The sequence below is a fragment of the Hypanus sabinus genome, chromosome 6, assembly GCF_030144855.1.
Source record: "Hypanus sabinus isolate sHypSab1 chromosome 6, sHypSab1.hap1, whole genome shotgun sequence".
NCBI lineage: Eukaryota > Metazoa > Chordata > Chondrichthyes > Myliobatiformes > Dasyatidae > Hypanus > Hypanus sabinus.
This window is the reverse complement of record NC_082711.1, coordinates 99078962-99106285: the sequence shown is the minus strand read 5'-3', so window position 1 is coordinate 99106285 and position 27324 is coordinate 99078962. Positions and strand designations below refer to the sequence as shown.

Here is a 27324-nt window from a genome sequence, read left to right as displayed (position 1 = left end):
AAAATTGAAAACAGAATGAAAAAAATGTGTTACGAACCCTATAACTGGGTCACTTACCAGCAAAGATGGAGACATCCATTGAAGTCTGATGATACTATTTTTAACAGTATTTATTAGTAAAAATACACAAAAATAATATGAATGCAAATATACAGATAATATACGTCATCAATACGAAATCTAAAAGTGTGGGTATAATAATAATAATCAATAAGAAATAAGCTCTATCGTTGTCTAGGGGATAATATATTGTCCGATGGAAATATAAAGTTCACTCAGTTCATGCAGGCTGCAGCCGTTGGGGACCACTGTTTTGCAATTGTTGGAGAGATTTGGAGAAAAACTTGCCGGCTTTCCTTTATGATTTCGATCCATCAGGAGTCTCGTTGTCGTGGCCATTCAAGTGTGACCTCTCTTTTAGTTAAACTGTTCTTCCGTGGTGAGCTCGACACCCCAGGCAAGGGAGGACGCACACGAGCCCCACCGGCTGTCACTATTAAACGCTGTCACTGGATTTCCAGCGTTTCTCCTGACGCGTCTAAAGGGGTTGTTCCCCAGACCCTCTTTTATCCTTACTCACGGGGTCTCAGATGTCAATCAGGTTGGGATGATGCAATCCCTCAACCAGACCACTCTGGTTGTCCCCTGAGGGGTTTCAATGAATAGTACAGTACTCAATACACAATTCCGTCTCCAAGAGACAATAGCCGTTATCAGTGGTTCTGTTCCGCTGATGTCAGGCCACATGCCAAACCTTGTGTATTCTGGACGTCTCTCTCTCATTTCCTGGGTCTCAGACCCGAAATAATAGCGATCTGGCGATTCTCAAAAAGGAGGGGGCGACTTTGTACCCTTCGGCCCCTCAGAGTTGCTTCACATTCGTAACAAATGAAAATACTAAAATACACAGCAGGTGAAACAGAATCCATGGAGAGAAATTAACATTTTTGTTAACAATTGAGCCAAAAAATTCACTTAAATATAGAAAAATATCAGGGATTGCCTTCTGCCTGGTACATCCTCTTTAAATCACACACATGCTGGCTTAGTTAAGAACATAGAACAGTAGAGCACAGGAACCACATGGTTGTGCGAAATAAGTTAAATTAATTATATTCCAATGAAACTAATTCATGTGCCTACTTAAAAACCTCCTGAATCCTCTGTCAGCTTTACCTCCACCACCAACAAGACATTCCATCTCCTTTGAACTCAACCCATCTTACCTTAAATACATGCACTCTGGTATTCCACATTTCAACCCTTGGAGAAAGGTCCTGGCTGTCTACTTTATCTACAGTATGCCTCTCATAATCTTATAAACCCCTGTCAGATTTCTTCACAGCCTCTGCTACACCAGAGAAAACAACTGAAGTTTGTCTAGTCCCTCCTTATAGAACAAGCCCTCTAATTCAGGCAGCATCCTAGTAGACCTCTTCTGCACCCTCTTTAAAGCCCAGGATCCCTCTGCACATCAATATTGTTGACGGTCTTGCTCCATTAACAGTGTACTTCCCTTTTACATTTGATCTCCCAGCATGCAACACTTCATATTTGTCCAGGTGATGGTCCATCTTCCGTTCCTTAGCCCATATTTGCAACTGATTGCTATCCTATTATCTCCCTTGCCTGTCTTATTACCTCCTTTCCCTCCATGGATTCTGTTTTATCTGCTGCGTATTTTAGGATTTTCATTTTTTTTCCATTCTGTTTTCAATTTTTACAACATCTTGCTTTGACATTATTCTTAAAAGCTGGGAACCACAACATCAATCTCCATATCATCTGTAAGCTTACTAACTCACCCAACTATTTTTTCATCCAGGTCATATATATCACAAACAGCAGTGATTCCAATATGGATCCCTGCAGAACACCACTCTTCATAGACCGCGAGCCAGAATAAAATCAATGGGCCAGCTAATTCTGAATCCATACAGCCAATCCAATTCACTGTCAATCCCATGCATCTGAATCTTCTGGAAGAACCTTCCATGAATCACCTGTCAAATGCCTTATTAAATCTAGTTAGACAACATCTACAGCTCTACCTTCATCAACTCCTTGAGAAACTCAAAGTTAGTAAGACATGACTTACCCAGTACCATGCAATGTTGACTGAGCCTAACTGAGCTATGGGATTCCAAATGCTCTTAAATATTATCCCCAAGAATCCTCTCCAGCAGCTTCCCTACCATTGATGTAGAACTCACCTCTCTATAGTTTCTAGGATTATCCCCATTTCCCTTCTTGAATACTGGAACATTAGCTACTCAGCAGTCCTCTGGGATCTCACTCTTGGTTAGAGATGGAATGAAAATATTTGTCAAGGCCCCAGCCATCTTGTCTCTTGCCTCTCTCAATAACCTGAGGTATATCCTATCAAGCTGTGGGAACCTAACCACCTTAATCCTCTTTCAAAGACCCAACACTGTATCCTTCACTATTTTGATTTTACTGATTTTTCTATCCTCCATGACCTTCTCCTTAATCAATACTGTTGCAAAATATTCATTTATGACCTCATCAACATCATCAGCTCAGAGCACATATTCCCTCCTTATCCTTAAGTGGTTCTTCTTAGTTATCTTCTTACTCTTGATATATGTATAAAACGCCTTGGTTCTCTTTAATCCTTTTTGCAAAGACTTTTCATGCTCCACCTGGCTTTGCTAATTCCCTTCCGGAGATCTTTTCTGGCTTTGTTATCATCCTCTGTACAATTATATATTTATATTTGTTACATATGTTTCATTTTCCTTCTTGACTAAATTCACCACATCTCTCAGTAATCACAGTTCCCTTACCTTGTCCTTCCCTCTCACTGGAACTTACCTGGTCTTTAGACACCCTCCACATCACAGATGAGAACTTGCACAAAAACAGCTGCTCGTAATTAACTCTCCCTGGTCTTTACCTAATACTCTCCTAACTTGCCCCTCTCCAATTTAATACTCTCCTACAGGGTCCATACTTATCCTTATCTATAGCTATCTTAACACCTAAGGAGTTGTGATCAGTTTCCTCTAATTGTTCTTCCACTGAAAGGTCACCTGGTCAAGTTCATTTCCCAACACCAGGTTCAGTATAACCTTGTTGAACTATCTACGTATTGATTAAAGAAACCTTTCAGGATATACCTAGTAAATTCTGCCCCAGCTAAACCTCTTGCTCTAATGAGGTGCCAGTCTATACTAGGGAAATTGAAATCACCTAATACAAAAACCTGTTGTTTTAACACCTTTCCCTAATTGGTCCATTTGCCTGTTCCTAAATGTCCTTGTGGTGGCTATTGAGAATGAGGGGGTCAGTTTATAGTACGATACTAGAGAGAGATTGCATCTTTTTTTAGTTCAACTCATATAGATAAACCCTCTGTCATGTCCCCTCTGAGTGTAGCTATCACCCCAACCTCTCCTATACTTCTTTCTCTATCTTTTCAAGATCAAAACTCTAGAATATAAAGCATCCATTCATGTACCTCTCTCAACCAGTCTCTGTTATGGCTACAGAATCATAATTCCACATACTGATCCACGCCTGAAGTTTATCACCCTTACCATAATATTCCTAGAATTAAATTGTTCGCCAGAGAGTACTACAGTCTCCAAATCAGTGAATTTGAATAAATCAAGGACAGAGGAAGTAGACAAACCATTTGTCTTTGTTCTTGCCATGAGGGCAAAGGAATGGAAGCTACCATTTTGTGAAACTGTTCTGGACCCTCCATTTTGTGAACTGGTTTTGCTTGACTCAGTCAGTGTTTTAATGTAGACACAATGATGCTCCAGGTAATCTCCTGGACTAGAGATAATTTTCAGATAAGTTACTTGGAAGCTGTTCTTTGGTTAGATAAAACATGCAGGCTTGTGAATGGTGAGATCTATGCCTGCTTTGAGTGATTTGATCTGGTTACTGATTTAGAATAAACAGCCAAAAATTACCTGTTGTCATTTGTGGAAGAATGGCAATAAGTGGATTTTGGCTTACATCACAGCCAACAAGAAGGTGTTATATATCGGTCAGATGACCTGTGGCCAAAAACGCTGAAATGCAACATTTGAACTGGTAAGGAGTGAATATAAAGCAGAGGCTTCAATTTAAAAATAGGGACAACGAGACTCTAGACACTAGAATACTACAGCACAGTACAGGCCCTTCAGCCCTCGATGTTGTGCCAACCCCTATATTCCTTAAAAAAAGTACTAAACCCACACTACACCGTAACCCTCTATTTTTCATTCATCCATGTGCCTGTCCAAGAGGCTCTTAAATACCCCTAATGTTTTAGCCTCCACCACCATCCCTGGCAAGTCATTCCAGGCACTCACAACCCTCAGTGTAAAAAACTTACTCCTGATGTCTCCCCTAAACTTCCTTCCCTTAACTTTGTATATATGCCCTCTGATGTTTGCTATTCATTCCCTGGGAAACAGGTACTGACTATCCACCCTATCTATGCCTTTCATAATCTTGTAGACCTTTATCAAGTCCCCTCTCATCCTTCTATGCTCCAAAGAGAAAAGTCACAACTCTGCTAACCTTGCCTCAGAAGACTTATTTTCCAATCCAGGCAACATCCTGGTAAATCTTCTCTGCATCCTCTTCATAGCTTCCACATCTTTCCTGTAATGAGGTGACCAGAAATGAACACAATACTCTAAGTGTGGTCTCGCCAGAGATTTGTAGAGTTGCAACATGACCTCTCCACTCTTGAACTCAATTCCCTATTAATGAAGCCTAGCATCCCATAAGGCTTCTTAACTATCCTATCAACCTGTGCAGTGACCACGAGGGATGTATGGATTTGAACCCCAAGGTCCCTCTGCTCATCCACAGTCTTAAGTAACTGACCATTAACCCTGCACTCAGCCTTCTGATTTGTCCTTCCAAAATGCATCACCTCACACTTATCTGGATTGAACTCCATCTGCCACTTTTCTGCCCAACTCTGCACCCTGTCTATATCCTCTTGTAACCTTCGACCACCTACAACTCCACCCACAACTCTCTTCAGAGACCCACCATTGTGGATGTGAAGAATGCCACGGATGTGCGGAGATTAGATCAGGATCATGGCCAGCATCGACTCTTTTTCTGGATATTACCTTTCCAATTCTTTGACTGTTCATGGAAGGTCAGGAAAACTCAGTGGGTATGCACACAAGTATCCAATCATGTAAATTCATGTGTTCTTATGTTGACACAATAAAGGTACTTGTCAGTAATTATAGATTCTCTCTGTGCCTTACTGATCGTTATTACTAAGGAGTAGGTCCTTGCAACATTCTGTCCATCCCATTGTGTCTATTGCCTTTTTCTTACTGGTCATGACATCTACCTTCCTCGCAATCCCTGTTTTCTGACCTGGAGCTCTGGTTCACATGTTTCTGCCAAACTAATTTAAATCCTCTCGAGTAGCACGAGAGAATCTCTCAACCAGGAAACTGGTTCTCCTCCAGCTGAGGCACACCCTATCCTTTATGTATCCTTGCTCCAGTAGATGTTCCATTGATCTTAGAACTTGAAACACTGCCCCCTGCACCAGTTCCTCAACCACACATTAATTTATCCGTCTTTCTGTTCTTGGCCTGATGAGCACATGGCTTCAAAGATTACCACCTTTAAGTTCTTTCTCAACCTGTTATACTCACTGGGTCCTCTTCTCCACTTGTACCTATGTCATTAGTGCTAATGTGCACCATGACCTCTGGCTCCTCACATTCCCCCTAGAGAATGTTCTGCAGCTGCTCTGAAATATCCTTAACCCCAGCACTTGGGGGACAACACGAATGATGAATTGACTTTATTTCTTACATCCTTCATACACATGAGAACAATCTTTATGTTATGTCTCCATCTAAATGTGCAAAGTGTGATCATAGTAATTTATAATAAATAGAACAGTCAATGTAACATAGAAATAAACTCAAATCAGTGTGAGTTAATCAGTCTGATGGCCTGGTGGAAAAATGCTGTCCTGGAGCCTGTTGGTCCTGGCTTTTGCGCTGCGGTGCCATTTCTCGGATGGTAGCAGCTGGAATAGGTAGTGGTTGGGGTGACTCAGGTCTCCAATGATCCTATGGGCCCTTATTACACACCTGTCTTTGTAAAATGTCCTTAATCATAGGAAGTTTGCAATTACAGATGCACTGGGCTGTTCATGCCATTCTCTGCAGAATCCTGTGATTAAGGGAGTTACAGTTCCCATACCAGGTAGTAATGCAGCCAGTCAGGATGCTCTCAATTGTACCCCTGTAGAAAGTTCTTAGGATCTGGGGGCCCATACCAAACTTCCTCAACTGTCTGAGGTGAAAGTGGCGCTGTTGTGCCTTTTTCACCACACATCTGGTGTGTACAGACCACATGAGGTCCTCGGTGATGTGGATACCGAGGAACTTAAGCACTCTCAACCCCAGATTCATTGATGTCAATAGGGGTTAACCCGTCTCCATTCCTCCTGTAATCCACAACTAGCTCCTTTGTTTTTGCGACATTGAGGGAGAAGTTGTTTTCTTGACACCACTTTGTCAGAGAGAGTACTTCTTCCCTGTTTGAGGTTATTGTTATTGTTTGAGATTAGGTCAATCAATGTATTGTTGTCGGCAAATTTAATTAGGAGATTAGAGCTGTGGGTGGCGACACAATCATGGGTATACAGGGAGTGAAGGAAGGAGCTTAGTACACAGCCCCGAGGGGCTCCTGTATTGAGAGTCAGAGGGGTGGAGGTGAGGGAGCCCACTCTTACCATCTGCTGGCGATCTGACAGGAAGTTCAGGATCCAGCTACACAAAGTATGGTCAAGGCCGAGGTTTCTGAACTTCTTGTTGAGCCTGGATGGAATTATGGTGTTGAATGCTGAACTGTAGTCCAAGAACAGCATTCTCACATAAGCATCCCTCTTCTCCAGATGTGTAAGGACGGTATGTAGAGCAGTGGCTGTTGTGTTGTCTGTTGATCATTTGTGTCAGTAGACAAGTTGTAGGGGGTCCAGTTTGAGTGGTCATGACCCCAGCAGTATCGAAAGGGGTATTCTTGCTGCTCATAAGAATGGCCAAAGGCTGTCACTTCCCTTTACTTCTTTGAGTGGTCAACCAGCTGCCTGCAGCCAGTACCTCAGGTGCAACTATCTCAAAAAATCTCGTCTCTGTGATGCTCTCAATATCTCTGACATCCCTAAGTACATCCAGTTCCAACCCTATTTTCTTCACACAGTCAGGAGCTGCAGCTGGCTGAACTTCTGCAGATGAAATCATCAGGGACACCGACAGTCTCTGTAATCTTTCACATCCTGCAGGAGCATACTGCTGCATAAACTGACATCCCATTTTCTCTAACAAGAACAATAGTTGTAAGGGAATATCCATTATACCTTGTCTCCTCTCATCAAAGCCTCAATCACAGCACCTGCATCTCAAACACAGCCACTCCAAAATGGCTGCTCCACTACAGCTTGCATCCCTATTATGCTGTATCTGCAAAACAAACAATTGGGCAAACAAGCTCCTAACTTAAAAAAAACTTTCAAAGAGCTGCTGGCTCCACCCTTCCGCTCCTTTGGCTGCTGCAACTTGATAAGTAAGCTCTTAACTGAAAAACAACTTTCACATTTTAGTGCAGAGAAAACCATCAATTTATCACCATTGAAACTTACAGGATGTGTAGACTGGAATGTATTGTATGCTGTTGGATATCATTTCTGCATTACAATCTATATTCTAGGTCTCCAGTAATTTCCTAATTTTCATCAATGTCTCATTTCTCATAGAAATGAGATCATATGGAACAGAAAACCATTGTAATATTTTATTCAATTTTTAGGCAATTCTATTTTGGAATATCTCTTCCTGAATTTTTATTTACTCGGCAAACCATGAACTCTCACGTCAAAATTACTTTCTCCTTGAGGGCTGTCACCATGCTAGATATGGAAATTAAATATACAAAGCCATATCAGTACAAATTATTGGATCCAGTACCTTTTTGTTTAGAATATGGATTAATTATTAGTCTGTGACCTGAAGCTGCTTTCATGACACATCTGCAACATTTCCAAGATGTTGTTCATTCTGCTTTCAGAAAAGTATCACCTATGCCGCATTTTGGTTCCTATTATAGCTTAGTAGTAAAATGGGGATGAGGATCTGCTGATTGACTGCTTTAATGAGAGATTTTCAAAAAGAATAGTGGTGAATTATGATTACAGAAATTAAACCAGTTCTGGCTCTACATTATGATATAAATCAATAGTATGTTATCAGGTGACATTTAGTTTACAATGTTAGTACAGTTCTTATACAAGTAATGTTAAAAGCAGATGCAAAGTGATACATGCACAAACAAAAATACATTTATATTGCATCTTATACAATCACATAATTAATGCAAAGTTAGGCACACAGAGTATTTGTTGTTTTCAAGATTAATTTGGCTATGAAGCAATCCATTTAATGTGCTGTTGTTGTCACTGGTTAAGATTGAATTTTGGCCAGAAGTACACTTATCCAAAATGCCAGGGCACGTCCTGCATTCATAAGTGTATAGTGCTATGAAACTTACACATTTACATGAACAGGCAGATAAGGCTTAAGTTTAAATGAAAGCTATCTCTCCAATCATACAGCAAACCATTAATATCAAGGTCAAGCTAGATTCGGTTTTAAAATCTCTGTTGTAGGGTTTGCACCTACAGCCTTTTCATCTAGAGGCAAGAATGGAAACAATAAATCAAGATTTAGCACCACTATTAAAATAAGACCATAGACATAGGAGCAGAATTAAGCCAGTTAGCCCATCGAGTCTGCTCTTTCATTCCATCTTGGCTGATTTATTGTTCCTCTTAATCTCATTCTCCTGCATTCTCCTCGCAACCATTGAAGCCCTTACTAATTAAGAAACTGTCAACCTCCACTTTAACTATACCCAATGACCTTGCTTCCACAGCCATCTGTAGCAATGAATTCCACATATTCGCCATCCTCTGGCTAATGAAATTCCTCCTTATTTCTATTCTAAGGGGTGTCCTTCTATTCCGAGGCCCCTTTGTCCTAGACTCCCCCAGTATAAGAAACATTCTCTCCACATTCACTCCATCTGGGCCTTTCAACATTCTGAAATAACAGAAAGATTCTTGTACTCTAATAAGCCATTTTCTATCATATTCTAAAAATAAGCTTATTTTAGCAATAAAGCCCTTTGTGAGTGTTTACAGTGAGAAACACTTTGCACTCTTCTTCCACCTCCATCTGTAGGGATGTCTCAGCTAAGTCAACTTTGCTGGAATGTTTCCCCTGCAAAAAGGTCTGGAAAGATAGCCTCTACATTGGGTAGATGGTATTGATCTACTTTCAGTACTGGGTTCATGGTGACCTTAAAATCATCACAGACCCTGACAGACTCATCCTCCTTGGCTATTGGCATTACACAATGCCATTGGCTATGGGCCCCACTCAACCTTGGAAAGAATTCCCTCAGCCTCCATGCGATCTAGCTCACTGGCTACTTTATCACAGGTGGTATAAGGCACCAGACAGACTTTGTAAAACTAGGTGTGGCATTTTCATTTAACGCTATTTTACCCTCAATATATTTGAGATTTCCAATGCTATCCTTGAGCACTGCTGTGGCATCATCCTCAACCTTTCTAAACTGGCTTTCAGTTGACTCTATTGCAAGGATGTGTGTGGTAAACAATGTATACCAGTCTGGACACGCCTCTCTGCTGACTGCTCCTGTGGCTCCTCCCACAGACCCCTTTATAAGCAGCGATTGGAGGCACTGCTCCTCCCTCGGTCTCCGGGATGCCATGGTCCCTTTTGCTGCTAATAAAAGCCTATCGTTCACCTCCCGTCTCCGAGAGTTATTGATGGTGCATCAATGTGGCATGCAAATAGTGAATGGATCTCCAGTCAAGTTGAATTTATTTGACTCAGCCAGTCACTGCCCCACAAGGGGGGTGGGCGCTCCAATTTTTACCCCATACAAGCCCAATGTGGTTTGTTAGTTGTTGTATTTCACTGTTACAAATGTCATTCCCACAGGAGTTATCCCTTCTGTAATATAGCTGGATATTTGCAGGCTTCAGTGCAGTATGTTTGAAATGCCGTTCAAACTCATTTTGTGGAATGACTGAAACAGTCAAGCCAGTGCCCAATTCGATTTTTATTAATTTGCCATCCACTTCCAGTGTAAGTCATATTGCTTGCTTTTTGTTAGTTTTCACATTGTAAGTTTCAAATCTACCTAGTCCTGTGTCACTCCTATGTTCTGTGATTCCTCTATGAGACCCAAAGTGTTCTGCAATCAACAACGAATTTGGTTGTAAGTGTTTCTGTATTACTTTCACAATATCAGCAAACCTCAGTTTGGCTGATTTTGGATGGAGCAGTTAAACTTATTAGCAAGCTGTATGCTCTTCCACCTAATGCATGCAGCAAAACTGGCACCCGATTTTCATTGGCTATTCCATTTGCTTAAAAAAAACTGCTCAATTCATTCAGTACATGTCATCCAGTTATCTATTGTGCAATTAAACATGTCTATCTCTGTTGTAGTGAGTCATTTCTGCTTCTTAAAAAATTTATTGTTATTATCGCTCAGTACTCAGAGTTTATGAACCCATGGCCGTACTAGTTCCTTGTTGATTTTGTCAATTTTCTGCCTTTTTAAAAAAAACTCATATGTCTCTCTCTCCTTCTGAAGAAAATGTGCTGTGCTTCAACAGGTAGGTAGTCCTCTCAGGTTTGTTTTAAAACTTGCTCTTTACCATCGTTATGTTTTGCAGCTCCAGAACTTAATTGAAAGAAAAGCACAGGAGCTGGGATACTTGTCTACTTAGTTTTCTTTTAGTGAAAAAACTCACATATGACATGGTGGCATTATGACTTCTTACAATAAGTCATAATGAATTATGTAAACAAACAAAGAATGCTTAATCAAACAATATATTTACAAATTACTTAAATTATATTTAAGTAATATATTTACAAATTACTCAGAACAGAGATGCGAAAATTTTTTTTTAGCCGGAGGGTGGTGAATCTATGGAATTTGTTGCCACAGGCGGCAGTGGAGGCGAACTCATTGGGTTTATTTAAGGCAGAGATTGATAGGTATCTGAGTAGTCAGGGCATCAAAGGTTATGGTGAGAAGGCAGGGGAATGGGACTAAAGGGGAGATTGGATCAGCTCATGATGAAATGGCAGAGCAGACTCGATGGTCCGAATGGCTGACTTCTGCTCCTTTGTCTTATGGACTAAATATTGAATACACTACACCGGCCTCCAATGCCCCTAAAATACATTTCAACCATCTATTTGATAAGAATTCCAAACCTGTGCCAGTTGTAAAATTTACAATGTAGTCCCAATACATGAAACAGCATCATTGTCAATTAATCTTTTTCCATCTCTCTAAAAGAAGGCTAACCTTCATCTATTTAATTATGTTTCAGCCTGGTGAGACTTGAGGGGAAACAAAATTTCTTTTTGGAAGGGTTCTTTGGATTTCTTGCTTACTCTCTCAGATAATGGCTTTTAAGGCTATATTATCTCTGGTCAACCTCATTTTCCATAAGAATAAATCAGCATCTTTCTACGTAAGTAAAATACTAAATCCTGAAGGATAGCAAACTTCATTGCAAGTAAATTTTACCAATACGCCTCAATTTTCTTCCACAAACAATATAGCCCCTGTACTTTAGCAAAATACAGGTTTTCCCCCAATCACATCCATAAGTACAAAATAACAACTCATCTAAAAAAAATCTCAAATTCCTGGGTAACTGAGGAGAAAAAGTGGCAGATGATAATTGGGTTGTTTGTCCCGCCTGAAGCTTGTCTAAATGGGATTGACAGGTGTGTAAGGCATTCTTGCAAACGGTGTTGGTTCCCATTACTCAAATGATGAATCTTGAGCTGGGGTGGGAAATGCATCAGCACTACTCCAGAGCTCACCCTGCATCATTGTATCTCCAAGCACAGTAACACTCCAACCTAAAGAAAAAAGCCTGCCCGGACGTCGGCCACAGCGGCCCATCCAGCGTGGGCGTGGCTCAGATAAGACCCGCCCCTTGCGTCGAGTCCATCCAATGAGCGGTGTTGTGTCCGTGACGGCACGTTGTATTACCCCGCCCCGACTCAGTGAAACGTAAACTGCGTTAAAATGGCGGCGGCGCTGTTGTTCCGGAAAGATTAACGGTCGAAAAGCAGAGTGAGGTCGGCTCGGTAGCGATTCGGCAATCCCTCCTGCGAGCCAGTCCCGATCCAACGACAGTCGCCGGGGTCAATCAAGGAGACGAGAGGATGTGTTGCTGCGTTTGCACGGGTGGCTGATAGTTCGCTGTGGGTGTTGTAAGGATGAACCAGGAGGTAAGGGGGGGGGGGGGCACGCTCCGCGTATGGAGAGGTCGAGATGATGGGTCGATAGGCGAGCCCTCATGAGGAACCCGAGGGGAGGTGGAGACCAGCGGTACCTCACTGGCCGGCTCTCTCTGACAGTTGCTACAGGTGTGTTAGTCGCTGCTGCTGTTTCGCAGAGTAAGGCGGGGAGGTGAGGGCCGCTGGCACACCCGTGACGGTGGCGGTGGGTAGGGGTATATTTAGGGGAGCTCGTCTACTCGCTCCGCATTGTCTAATGTTGGGCGCCACGCCCATCGCTTCAAACCCCACTCTTCCCGGAGACACCTGCAATGTGGGCGTACAGCCTGCTGCCACCCCTGCCCGCAATCTCGGACACCGGGCGCATCTGGGCTCTGTAGACATAGTTACCTTCAACCCAGTCACTGCACCTGGGGGTGCAAGAATTCGTTGTGGCCGCTTTGCATCTCAGTGATACATGTTTTTTTTTCGTGAATGAGTCACTATTAAGTTGATATGTCACATTGGCCCCCTTTTCTACTCTCCCCTTAAAAGAACACCGTGGCATTTAGCCCTTCGAGTCTGTTTTCCCCATTCAGCCTCCAACACCATAACGTGCAAATCAATGTATTTGTTTACTGTTCGCTTGATCCACGCATTTCCTCTAATTGTGCAATATCTGCAAATCTGTTTTGCATGCAACCGTGGACTGAGCTATGATTTAGAAGATTCATCACTAAAAGAATTTCTTCATTGTAGCTCCAAATGACCCACTCATTATTCCAATTTTTTTGTTTCAAGTTAATCACACTTTATTTTACTTTGAAGAAAAGTAGCTGAGTGTACTTAGTCTCTCCCTGTATAACTGATTTGTCCCAGGGACCAGTAACTTTTTGCTGTACTTTATACTATACTTTTAGCGTAAGGAGATAAATTGTACGCAATACTCAGGTATGGTCTCAATAAGGTCCTCTACTTAATGATACCTTACTATGATATTTAGATCTCCCAGTAAACAGCAAATTTGGAAATATTACATTGGTTGCCTTGCTGAATCATTGTTAGAAGTTCTGTGATTTTTGTCCTTACCTGCTCTTCCGGAAAATCTCAGTATGTTGATGAGTCAACATGGTACCCTTTCACAAATTCATGTAGCTGCAAACCATTTACATGATTTTCTAAATGTCGATGTTATTCTTTATGAATTCCAGGGTTTTCACAGCTACCAATGCTGTTTTTTTAAACTAGATTTAGCAAATGTAATCCCACATTTCTGTAGGAGAACATTCTAGCATGTTTTAATTTTGTGAGGTAATAACTACTAGCAGCCCCCTTTTTTTACTAGCAGCCCTCTTAAATTCTGGGATGTAGTTCTTGGAATTAGTCAATGTATTCGGTCACTAACATCTTGAGTAAATTTTGTTACTTTTGCCTCTTTCCTTGTGGCACTGGAGCTTCAGTTTTCCAGAACTTCTGATGGCTGCTTTATTATCTTCCACATAATTTGCTTAATTTCTCTACCTTCTCATTGTGATATCATATTATGAATTTTTTTCATTTTTAGCATCCAGTTTTCCTTCATCAGCTTTATTTTTGTGCTTAGCTATTGAAGCTGGTGCAATCTATTTTTCCTCAGTGTATTGTTCATTGCTTTATCAATTTTTTAGTCCTCTTTTTAATTCTAAAGCCTTGTTAGTCTCAAGGCATGCTACTATTTTTGGTACTTTTAGAATTTCAAATTTAAAAATATCTAATTCCTTCTTGCTTTTCCTACTATTTTTGTGTCTTAAAATAATGTATGATATGAGGCAAATATAAATTAATTTAAATTCTAACTGTTGTCATACCATGAATGTTAATTTCCAGTCTGTCAGCCAATTTGCCGTTTATACTTCAGTTGTCTTTTATTATAAATACATGTAAAAGGCAGTTCACCAACTTTTTTATATATGCCATGTCTTCACTCTTTGGTGGCCTATAAACAGATGTTTTCTGCCACCCCTCCCCCTCCACTTCTGTTTAACTACATATAAACAGATTTCTAATTCTATAATTGATTTGCTGAGCCAAAATCCCTTGTGTTAGCTCTTCCGATAATATCCCTTCCTAAGAGTGCTGCCCCACCATCTTTTTGAATATCCTTTCTAAATGTTAAAAAGACTACAATATTTCTCTCGAAGGATTGATCATTGTGTCGGCACATTTTTGTTTTATCAGTTATAGGCAATTATTTATAATCTTTGATTTGTCCAATTTGGATAGAAGAAATTTGGATGGTGATCAAAGATTTCAGAAGGCAGGAGGCAATCATGAGTAGCCATGAGTAAACCTTTGACTTGGCAAAATGATAGTACAAGTGCCATTACAAAGAAAACATGGCAGTGCCTGTACTTTGTTTGAAGATTGTGAAGTTTCAGCATGTCATCTAAACTGGAATTTTAGTCTGGAATGGAAACACCAATGTCTTTGAATGGAAAAACTTACAAAAGGTAGTGGATACATCCCAGTCCATCATGGGTAAAGCCCTCCTCACCATTGAGCATGTCTACATGGAGCGCTATCGGAGAAAAGCAGCATTCATCATCAGAGACCCGCACCACCAAGATCCTGCTCTCCTCGCTGCAGCGATCCGGAAGGAGTTACAGGAACCTAAGGACCCACACCTCAAGGTTCAGGAAGGGTTATTAGCCCTCAACCATCAGACTCTTGAACCAGAGTGGATATCTCCACTCACCACAACACTGAACTGTTCCCACAACCTATGGACTCACTTTCAAGAACTCTTACCTCATGCTCTTTATATTTATTGTTTAATTTTTTTTTTGTGTTTGCATAGTTTGTTGTCTTTTGCACATTGGTTGTTTGTTTTGTGAGCAGGCTTTCATTGATTCTGTTGTTTCTTTGTATTTACTATGAATACCTTTAAGAAAATAAATCTCAGCATTGTATATGGTGACATATACTAATATTACTAACAACTTTAAAAGAATTCGTGTAGTGCCTCAGGGATTAGATTTTGGATTTCTTGATCAGTATGTTGGGAAATTAGCCGAAACAAACAGTTATGATTGCTAAGCATGCTGATGGTATAAGTATAAGTTTTGAGGATAACGTATGGCAGCTAAAAGGGAAAGGTGTTTAAATGACTGGACGACCATCAGGCAAATGGATTATAAAGTGTGAACGTAAACTTTTCCATTTGGCAGAAAAAGCAAAAAAATGCATTGTATCAATTGAGAAATTGAAAAGCTATAAAATATGTAGAGGTGTTGTGAGCTTTTCTTTTGTCATGGCATCTGCATGGTTAGGCCAGGGCAGGCAATTGGTAATGTTCAGTCCTAGAAACTTGAAGCTTACAGTACTCTTGTCCTCAGTCTATTGATGTCAACTGGAGTGTGTGCACTGTTCCCAGTTTTTTGTTTGCTATCATTGAGGGGAAAGATTGTCAGTCATGACATAATATCACAAGGATTCTTGTACTCCAACTTGAGATACAGCCCATTGCAGTGGTATCATCTGCAAGGTCCTGCATGGGAAATTGGTCAAGGAAGTTCAGTCACTGGACATTAAGATGAGTTAGTAAATTGGATTAGACATTGATTTTGTGGGAGAAGCCAGAGAAAGGTAGATGGTTGCTTCTCTGATTGGAGGCCTGTGACTAGTGGAGTACTAGAGGCGTCTGTGCTGGGTCTGTTGTTTGTCATCTGTATCAATGATCTGGATAATGAGGCTAACTGGATCAGCAAATTTGTGGATGACACTGAGATTGGGGGTGTAGTGCACTGCAAGGAAGGCTATCATAGCTTACAGTGGGATCTGGACCAGCTGGACTGGAATTTAATGCAGACAAGTTCCAAGTTTTACACTTTGTTAGGACTGACGAAGGTAGATCTTACACAGTGAACAGTAGGACACTAAGGAGTGTGACAGAACAGAGAGATATGGGAAATGAGTTAATTGAAAGTAGTATCAATGGTAGATGGGATTGTAAAGTAAGCTTATGGCACATTGGCTTTCATAAATCCAAGTATTGAGTACAGGAGATGGGATGTTATGTTGAAGTTGTATAAGACATTGGAGAGGCCTAACTTAGAGTATTGTGTGCAGTTTTGGTCACCTGCATACCTGGTTTGGTCAACTGGAAAGATGTAAATAAGGTTAAAAGAGTACAACAGAAAAATTACGAGGATGTGGGAGAGTCTAGGAGACCTGAGCTATAAGGAAGGATTGAAAAGGTTCAGCCTTTATTCTTTGGAATGTAAAAAATAGTGAGGAGATAAATAGTGATGGATGTATATAAAACTTGGGTGTATAGATAGGGTAAATGCAAGCAGGCTTTATCCACTGAGGTTGAGTGGCACTGCACCCAGAGAGGTAAAGTTGAAAAGTTTCAGGGGCAATATGAGGGGAACCTTCACTTAGCGTTGAGAGTGTGGAAAGAGCTGCCAGCACAAGTGGTCCATGCAAACTTGATTCAACATTTAAGAGAAACTTTAATCAGTACATGGATGGTAGGGGTAGGGAGGGCTATGGTCCCGGTGCAGGTTGATGAGAGTAGGCAGGTTAAATGGATCTAGTTAGGCTGAAGGGCCTGTTTTGTGTTGTACTTTTCTATGACTCTAATTCTATGACTAATTTGTAAATGGAGTTGGAGCAGAATCTGGCCATGCAGTCTTGAGTGTATAAGAAATAGAGTAAGTGGCAGAGGATACACTTATGGGCCACCAGTGTTGAGAATAATTGTGGTGGAGGTATTGCTGCTTGAATGCAACTGGATCCTTGAATTCCAGGATGCAACAGATGAGCAACACACAACAGAACAAACACACAGATGAACTCAGCAGGCCAGGCAGCATTTATGGTAAAGAATAAATAGTCAATGTTTCAGGCCAGGACTCTTCTTCAGGACTGTTGTTTGCAACAGAAGATACTGAGTCCCAGGTCGAGAGGCTTGGAGAGGAGATTGCTTGGAATTATAGTATTGAAGGCAGAGCTGTGGTCAATGAACCATGGTCTGATGTAGGCGTCTTTACTGTCTAGATGCTACAGGGATGTTAGTGCCGGGGAGATGGCGTCTACTCTAGACGCATTTTGATGGGAGGTGAATTACTATGGGTTGAGGTTGTCTGGGAGTACTGTTCCCTCTGAACTCTGTGATGCAAGGTCATGCTGAAGTGAAATGCCCTGCGCACATACACTGCACAGCTGGAATTTTCTTTTTATATAATGTTAATTTGAAATGCTTCTAATATAATTCTAGAATCTTTATATAATTGTGAACTACTCTGTAATTGTGTGAATGAATATACAGGTAGTCCCTGAGTTACGAACGTCCGACTTATGAACAACTCGTACTTACGAACCGTGGAAGGAGGGCGCTGTCCGCCATTTTAAATTGGATTGTGACGCCGTCCGCCATTTTAAGTCGTTGCTGTTTGTATTTGGCTTAAATTTTTCTTAGCATGATTCACCCTGACCCCACCCTCCCACTTTCTTCCGGTTGGCTGGTGGCGCAGTGAGATCAGTGCCAGGCTTGAGAACGGAGATTCCCAAGTTTGATCCAGTGACAGACTGCTCCCAAGCGTGCTCTTCATCCGTGCCGGGTTGATGTCAAGCTCGCAACTTGACTTCATTAAATAAAAAGCACTGCCACCTCCAGTTTAAATTCCCCCACGGAATATTGTGGAGGATCAAATACCCAAACCCAGAACAGTCCCCACTTGTCCCATTTAACTTGTCTCAGTGCAGTGGACTTTGGGACCTGGGGAATTCAGTGTGGTGGTCCTTGGGACCCAGTGGAGCTCGGGACCTGCTGCCTACAGTGTTTCTGTTCCGTTGACTGGAAGCGATCATGATTGAAAATCAAGTGGAAATAATAAAGCGTTTGGAAAGAGGCGAAATGTTATCAGTCATTGGAAAAGCGTTAGGCTACAGTCGGTCAATGATTGGAACAATTTTAAAGGATAAAGTGAGAATAATGGAGCATGTGAAAGGCCCTGCCCCGATGAAAGCTACAATTATTACTAAGCAACGCAGTGATTTAATTATTGGAATACATAAGTTTCTTAAGTGTTTTATATACATAGAAAGGTAAAATATATACTATATACTATGACAAATGTTTGACTAACTGACGCTAAATAATACCGGATGTACTTGTTATGACTTGCGTACAAATCCGACTTAAAGATGGACTCAGGAATGGAACTCGTTCTTAACCTGGGGACTGCCTGTAATGGGTAGATTTTCTAAATAATGTACCACTGCCTTTACATTGAAACATTTTAGAGCTTCAGTGTATTTACATTGTTAGTGTTTCAAGTTACAACTGTTAGAAATTGTTGTAATAATAAACACAGAATGGAAGTTGGTTGGGCTTGGCAATACCGTCTATTGGAATGACAATGTGAAAGATCTGCTTGCCACCTAAAAGTTCTGACATCGATAACAGTGGCTATTATTTGGTTTATTCAATGTGTGTGTAATCATTTGGATAATAGATTTCCTGATGATGAGCTAAGAGAATGGCAAACTTTTGACCCTGTTCCTTTTGCAAACGCCTGACAAAACCTAAAATGGAGAGTTATAGGCTGAGTTAAGGGGTGGGGAAGGATTAGATTGATCAGAGAGTAGGTTTATATAGGGTAGCCCATTCTGTGTTCTACCATTCCACGTTCTATCTTCTCCACCCCAATGTTTCTAGCTTAGTTTGAGCTTAGACTTAGTTCCTCTTAGGTTCATAGGGAAACCTTTGGGGAAAGAGCGGGGAATTGGGAGTCAGGTTAGGTTTTAGGACAAGTACGTGGGGGAGTATAAGAGATCCATAGAGACAAGGCGTACAATTGACAAAATAATACTCAGCTACTATTATGAACTGTGACAAAAGCATTGCCACAAAAATATCGCAGCAATACTGTGATTTCAAATCTCTCATTTCTGCGGAAGTTAAGACTGGTTTAATTAAGACATTCACTGATGTGTTGACCTATGTGCTTGAAAAAGTATTTGAAGAACTGTCAATTCTGTTGACATTGGAACATTTAAAGCTTCTAATACTGACTGCAATTGTTGATTGAGTCTTCTGAATTCAATCAAATGTAAATCCAGAAACGGGTAGTGGTGAAAATGGAACTGTTTCACCACTTCAAGTTACGAACTGAAAAATTGAAGATCTCGACAGTCATCTTGAAAGTTCCAATGAAAATAAAGATTTGGGGGAAGCAGTTGTCGTCAGTATTATATGAAAGCAGTTCATTATCTGCACTAGGTGTGAAGTGTTGAAGTAGTGAAATGATTTTATTTTCATTTTTGGCCACAACTGGCATCTCCAAGTCTGAATGCTTGAAACTGCAGTGAAGGTAAACAATTTTTAATTGTCTTGTTGCTTCTTTCTCGCCAACGATCAGTGACAAAAATCGCTGCTTTTTAAGCACAAACACACACAACTGGTGCTGTATAAAAACTACTCCCTCCAAGCATTTTGTAGTGAATAATGGCCATGTAAGTTCATTCAATTGATACTAGTTAGAAACTCATCAGTAACAGTCTCCTGTTCCAATTAAGTGGCATAGCATCCCAAATAAATGAAAGAAATCCCATCTATTTTCTTGTGGTTTTTATTCTTTTCGAGTTGTCCCAAATAAGTGGCTGGCTTCTAATTAACCAGAACCCACCATGTCTTGAAGGAGTTCATAAGTTTGTGCTTGTTCTCATTGAAGTATTTGTATTTCTTAGTGGATTATATAATTTTGAACTATAGTTAAGTGTTTGACAGTGTTCTGTTATTTGGGAGTTTCTTGTGGCTCTGTACATCATGGATTGCTAGTCAATAAGTTTTATTATCCAAAGCTTTTTTCAAGAAGAAATACTCAACTGTTGCAGCAGAACATTATCTCCATTTGTATTGGATCCCTTTGCCATTGGATCAAGACCTTGCTCTGTGAAGCATCTATGATGGCTGGTTTGCAACAGCTGCACAATGTGAGTTGAAATTGAACTTCCGCTATAGTGTGCGATGTTCGCAACACTCAGGCATTCGTAATCAGCAAGTAAACTGTCTACCCCATATCCTCTCTTCTGTTGACCTCCTTAGGTGCTTTAGCCCACAAAACCATAGTGGAAGTAAGCGGCCCTCGATCACAAGGGTTTGTCTAAGAAGTCACTGCATAGGCCAGAGATGACATTTCCACAAAATTTCATTAGGTTTCTTGAGCAGAATATAATTTTTTAGCATGCATGACTAATTATTTGCCTCGCCTTCCTTTAACTTCTTACAAAAGTACATCATTGAAAACTTCTGTTAAAATAATAGCTTTATACCATTCATCTTGTTTCCCCAAAGGAAAGTGTATGGCTATGGGAACAGTACTACATGTATTTTCTGTATTACAACCTTGACTTCAATTCCAAAAATATTTCCAACTGCATTACAGAACAGACTGAGCTTTATTAATAGTGTCTTTTAGGCATCTTAACACAACCTTTGGTGTTTCAAAGAATACAGTCAAAATTTAGAACTGATCTCTGCAATTCGCAAATTGCTTCTGGACTGATTTATGAATTTATCTGTGGTTTTAATGTAGGTGGTGGATCTGAATATTGCTTAAAATTAGTTGTAATCCTTTAATATTACTAATTGCTTTAATTATTGAATCTTGTTTAAATTCTTTCATGGCTTTGCCTTAGTCATCAGAAAGTGGTCTGAAATTACTTGCCTTTGGTGTATTCATTGAGATGGCACATTGAAGCGTGGAAGTTAGGAAGGAACTAGAGATTAGATATTTGCTGGTGATGGGCATTACACTCTGTCTCCTTAAAGCATTGTTGGCATATTGTACTAGAAGTCAGTGACATACCATTGAGGAAGGGAAAACTGGTAACTGGATATTTCTGATAAGTTCCATTTTAAATTTAAAAAATACCGTTCTTTGCTGAAATCCCAACACAGGAGATATATATGTGGATCAGAGAATTTGTTTGAACAGTATATTTAAATCAGTTCAGATTGGTGACTGAAGTTATCTACACCAGTTCAAGAGCCTGATGGTTATAGGGTAATAACCTGGTGGTGTGTGATGTAAGGCTGAGCTGAGGGCATGGATTGGATGAGGGAGATCTTCGATTAATGCTGCTTTTTTTGTAGCGGCACTCCATGTAGAGCCTGTGATGGATTGGGCTGTGTCCACCACTTACTGTAACATTTTCCGTTCCTAAATATAGGTGTTTTCATATCAGACTATGATATAGAAGGGAGATTGAATATGTGGTTGAATGGTGCCACAACAGTTCATGTGAGCCAAGGGGGAGACTTGTGCTACCATCTAATTCTATAGGGTGGTATTCAATTGTAGCATTTGAATGATTTTCTATAGGAGATGGAAGCTAACATTTGCTTGGAGTTCCAGAATGTAATTTGATTGTGAAAGCATTTGTGATAAAATTTGGCAGGAGTAGAAGTAAGTTGTGAAAACCCAATTTGTATTTTTAAGCTGCTTTGAGGTCAAGTGCCTTGAGTATACAGTATATTTTCATATTTCTTATCTTCATTTGCTTGGTTTTTAATTTTGGGTGTTTATGCAGGTGGTTGTTTGGTATTCGTTTAATTTCAAAACCACCCATTTGAAGTGTATGTAAATTATGCTGAAAATGGTAGAATAAATCAGCTCTAACCTCTTAAATAAGATGCAACTTTAGTGTAAAATGAAGGCAGCACTAATGTTGGTTCAAGACAGCTAAGAGCCTGTGTTTTGACACATCCAAAATATTTTAATTTTTAAACTAAGTTTAGTGGGAAGATATGCTTAAGTATATACAGCATGTATATGTTTTGTATATGTATCAACTTTAAGTATAACCTAGTCCCTGAGAAGTGATTGTTAGGTTTTGGCAGTAAATTTTAAATCCCTAATCTGTTATAGTCACACATTCAATGACTAAGTACTTGACTTTTATTATAATGCATGTATTCATTCTCTTTGAGACTACTGATTTTTTTATATATATAGGAAAAAGTGCAGACTGCACTTGTTACTTCTGCAGTCATAACTAGATTGATGTAAGATTGGAACCATTCCCAAAAAACAATGTAGAGTGTTTTATGTAATTACAGTGCAATATCTATTATTGCATCAACATAAATGCTAAAGCAAAATTACTCTGGGTATTGGAATTCTGTAATAAACAATTTTGGGAATATGCCAGATCAGGCAGCATCCATGGAGTGAGATTGATTTGTACCATTAACTCTTGACTTTTCATCTAATCTAGGATTTGAGTTGTAGAGAAGTGGGCATGTTGGAGAGAACAAAAAGGAAGGTCTACAATTGTGCTGAAACCAGGAGAGTGACACAGGTACTGGTGAAGCTGTCTGAATTAGGGTGGTGCAAGTATGCTGTGAAAATTATTGAAGCTGATGTAAGGAGAAGGATGAAATCTGATATACCAGAGAAAAAGAAAGCAAAGTTAAAAGTCTTGAATGACTGATTATCTGAATTTGATTCAAGGTTGTTTGGTGTATTTTCTAGTACACCCTCTCACTGGAGTTTGTACACCAACTTGGCTAGTTAGCTAACTCTGTTACAGCCATGTGACTCACTGGTGAGCAGGTCAGCTTTCATAAGCAGTATATATCTAGAATCGGAATGATTTGGAGTTCAACCAAACAGGAAAGTTAGAATGTTCCAATAAAGTGAACATCAGTTGCAAATAATGCTGTGTAGATATTCCCTTTACACTATCATCAGTAGCCCAGAATTGGCAGATAGTACACTGGCATAAAATTATAAATGAAGTATATTTACCCAACTTTCAACTTTATCAGATACAGAAAAAGAAAAGAAAAATAAAAGGGCTCAATACAGTTAAACCAATCCAAGGTGCTCATAAGCGTTGGAGCTCATTCTGGAAGTCAGGAGTATATTTGTTATTCACGCGCTGGACCTGCAGTCAGTGTGAAAGCACCTGCCACATTTTGAACATCCCTTGAAGACAATTTCGAATGAACTGGCTCTCTCTTAGGAGTATTAGCCCTTTCTCCTTGGAGCTGTTCATCTGCACAAAGCACTTATTGCAGTGGGGACTTTCCTTCCAATGGCATTCTACGGCATCTTCCCTTGTGCCCTGCTCCTCAGCTCCTGCGAAAAGACCCCAAGCCAAACTACTGCCCTTCAGAAAACTCTTCCCCCACAACTCTCTAGAACCTCTCTCTCATCCCACAATGCTGTTTAACTGACATATATTGCTAAGTTAGACAACATTGCTCCTTATTTTTAGCCGAATCCAAAACACACTTTCCAGCGGGGCATACTGCTTTTACAGAAAATTGCTAAAATAAAATGCCTCAATGCATCACAGTAGAAATCTTAACCAGGGCATTGCAAGGAGAATGAAATCGTTACTCTGGATCTCATGTATCACAAAAAGAACACAATACATATGAATACTCAAGGTAGCTTATATACATTGATTATATATCTATAAAATGCTGCTAGGCACAGGAGTGTCTGAAGCTAACTGACAAAAAATTATAAAGTAGTGGTTGTGGTTGGTGTTGAAGGGTGGGTTAGTGGCTTGAAGTGTTGATCTGCCTTACTGCTTGGGGAAAGTAACTGCTTTTGAGTCTGGTGTTCCTGGACTGGATGCTACGTAGCTTCCTCCCTCATGGGAGTGGGACCAGCAGTCCATGAGCAGGGTATTCATTTGGATTACAAAGAATGTATTATGCAAAGATTTGAAATCTAGGGTGCTTTTCCAGAAGCTTGTTTTGAACTTATTTGCAATGATAATGCAGTCAGAGCAATATTGCTGATCAAAATGGAATGGAGAAGTAAAATAAATTGTAACTTCCCACCTATCTCCCTCCTGACACTTATCCTTGCAAGCGGAACAAGTGCTACACCTGCCCTTAAACTTCCTCCCTCACCACCATTCAGGGCCCCAGACAGTCCTTCCAGGTGAGGCGACACTTCACCTGTGAGTCTGCTGGTGTGATGTACTGTGGCCTTCTATATATCGGTGGGACCCGACGCAGACTGAGAGACTGTTTCACTGAACACCTATGCTCTGTCTGCCAGAGGAAGCAGGATCTCCCATTGGCCACATATTTTAATTCCACGTCCCATTGCTATTCCGATATGTCAATCCATGGCTTCCTCTACTGTTGAGATGAAGCCACACTCAGGTTCAAGTCGTCACTTTTATTATCATTTCGGCCATAACTGCTGGTACAGTACACAGTAAAAATGAGATGATATTTTTTCAGGACCATGGTGTTACATGACACAGTCCAAAAACTAGACTGAACTACATAAAAAAACAACACAGAAAAAAAACTACACTAGACTACAGACCTACCCAGGACTGCATAAAGCGCACAAAACAGTGCAGGGAATACATTAAATAATAAACAAGACATAGGCACAGTAGTGGGTGGTAAGTTGGTGTCAGTCCAGGCTCTGGGTATTAAGGAGTCTGATGGCTTGGGGGAAGAAACTGTTATATATAGACTGGTCGTGTGAGCCTGAATGCTTTTCCCAGATGGCAGGAGGGGTGACGAGTTTGTACGAGGGGTGCTTGGGGTCCTTCATAATGCTGTTTACTTTGCAGATGCAGCGTATAATGTAAATGTCCGTAATGGTGGGAAGAGCAACCCCCGATGATCTTCTCTTTTTGTTCTTTTTCAATCTTTTTAATGAGTTTCATATATAAAAAAACATAACATAATAATGAATAGGTTATAAGTGCAATAGACTTGAAATTGCATTAATAATAAGATAACAATATCCTATTAAATATCAACAAAAAGAATAGTACATTAATCAATCAAGCCTATAATAATTATATATGAAAAAAAGAAAAATATCATCAAAAGAAAAAAAAAATTAAAAATACAAGAAAAAATATATATTGAGGAAAAAAAACACTAAACTAAACTAACATGGGCAATAATAATAGTTTATATGTATATGATAGTGTCAAAAACTCCGGAACTCCATACCTGAACAAGAATAAGCAGAGAGAAGGTCTGGAAGAGGCCAAATTAATTCATATCCCAATGATCTCAGCTGACCTCACTATATGCTGCAGGGTCTTGTGATCCGAGATGGTGCAATTTTCAAACCAGGCAGTGATGCAGCTGCTCAGGATGCTCTCAGTACAACCCTTGTAGAATGTGATGAGAATGGGGAGTTGGAGGAATAACACATTACATTCCGTCTGGGTAGCCTCCAACCTGATGGCATAAACATTGATTTCTCTAACTTCCGTTAATGCTTCTCCTCTGCTTCTTACCTCATCCCTAATTTTTAATTATTTTCCTCTTTCCTCTCACAATAACACCTTGCCTGTTCTCCATCTTCCTCTGGTGCTTCCCTCCCCCTTTTTTCTTCCAAGGCTTTCCGTCCTATGATACTCCCCCTTCTACAGCCTTGTATTCCTTTTGCTAATCAACTTCCCAGCTCTTAGCTTCATCCCCTCCTCCCCCCCCCCCCTCACCCGTCCCGTCTTCTCTTATCATTATTTTGGGTCTCCCCCTCCCACTTTCAAATCTCTTACTACCTCTTTTTTCTGTTAGTTCTGTTAGATGAAGGGTCTCGACCCGAAATGTTGACTGTACTTTTTCCTATAGATGTTGCCTGGCCTGGTGCGTTCCACCGGCACTTTGTGCGTGTTGCTTGTAACTAGAAGTTTGGGATCATGCTTGCAGAATGAAAGGAGGCATTTACTGGCCGAATCTGGTTTCTATCATCACAATATAATACACTAACTTGGTAGAAATACAATAAATGAACCTGGAAAATGTGTTTCAGAGGAGGTAAAAAAAAATGTAGCAACTATCTCAGTTGAATGGGAAGGTGGATTGCACCTTAAAGGTGATAGAATGGATTAGAGCACTACAGAGAGAATGGTCTATTCAGAATTCCAAAATTGGTGTATCAATAGTTGTCTGGATTTTTTTCTTATCCCTTGTTTATGGTTTACCAACACCAGATCCATGTGACATTCAGGTGCCTGTTCTCCACCCTATTATACCATAATTTCTTTTTGCACATGCTCCTTAGACAACCCCCACCCTTCTCATTCACTTTCACTTTATTTCTAATGTTTCCCAGTTCTCATTGATTGGAAATGTTTACTATGCTTCCTTTCCACTGATAGGACTTGGTCTGATGAAAATTGGTGTCATTTCCTATTTTCATTTCTGTCTTGTTGATTTCTTGTGTTTTTTTTTCAGATTGTAACATTTCTTGTCATCAGAATAAAAAGTTTAGATTTAAATTTACTTTTTACATTTACTTTATTTTGATTTTTTTTTGATATGGACTGAAAGAAGAAAATTCCAAAAGTATATAAAATGTTTTTGCAGAACATGGCAAGGAAAAGAGCTAAACAGATCACCCCCCAAAAAAACTGGTGCCATTGTAAAGCTGAATTGATTTTCTGATTATTAAATTGCGTTAGTAGTTACAGATGAGAGTTCAAATCACAGTTAAATCTTATTTTAAAAATAAAAAGTATTTGAAAATACTTTGACTTTGAAGTACTTGAATACTGACAATATTTTGAAAATATTCTTAGTAATGTATCATTACTTGTTATCTATAACCTTTGTTTCACTGTAATTGACCTAGGTAAAGGACAGTGCCAAGATTCAAGCTGCCTTGTCAATGTTATCCTTTAGGAGTGGTTAATAAAACATAGCACTTGAGTTTAGGGATTTTTGAGTTAAAGTGCAAATGTGATCAGATTACTTTTCTTATTTATTAACAAAACCTATATTTCACTACAGAAATCACTTTGTCCTTTTCACTTGAATGTCAAAAAGTTGAATAAAACTTTTTTATAGCTTCCAGATACATTTTCACAATTGTATATTTTACTGATTAACAATGTAACTGCACACACCTTTAAGTTGTGATTCACATTATTTTCAACTTGGGCATAATTTGAGTAAAAGAATTGATCTAATAGA

At 39.9% G+C, this 27324-nt stretch overlaps 1 protein-coding gene across 3 annotated transcripts in view; it reads left to right on the top strand.

Annotated features, from left to right (window-relative positions):
• The first annotated feature begins 12141 nt into the window (after nucleotides 1-12141).
• Nucleotides 12142-27324, top strand: part of snx13 (sorting nexin 13) — a 193164-nt gene continuing 177981 nt past the window's right edge. For 2 of the 3 annotated variants that reach the window (XM_059972665.1, XM_059972664.1), the window contains exons 1-2: nucleotides 12142-12368; nucleotides 22623-22706. In XM_059972665.1, the coding sequence (XP_059828648.1) occupies nucleotides 12357-12368; nucleotides 22623-22706 (96 nt within the window). In that variant the 5' untranslated portion in view covers nucleotides 12142-12356. The remainder of the gene's footprint in view (nucleotides 12369-22622; nucleotides 22707-27324) is intronic. The other variant, XM_059972666.1, reaches the window with a different exon arrangement.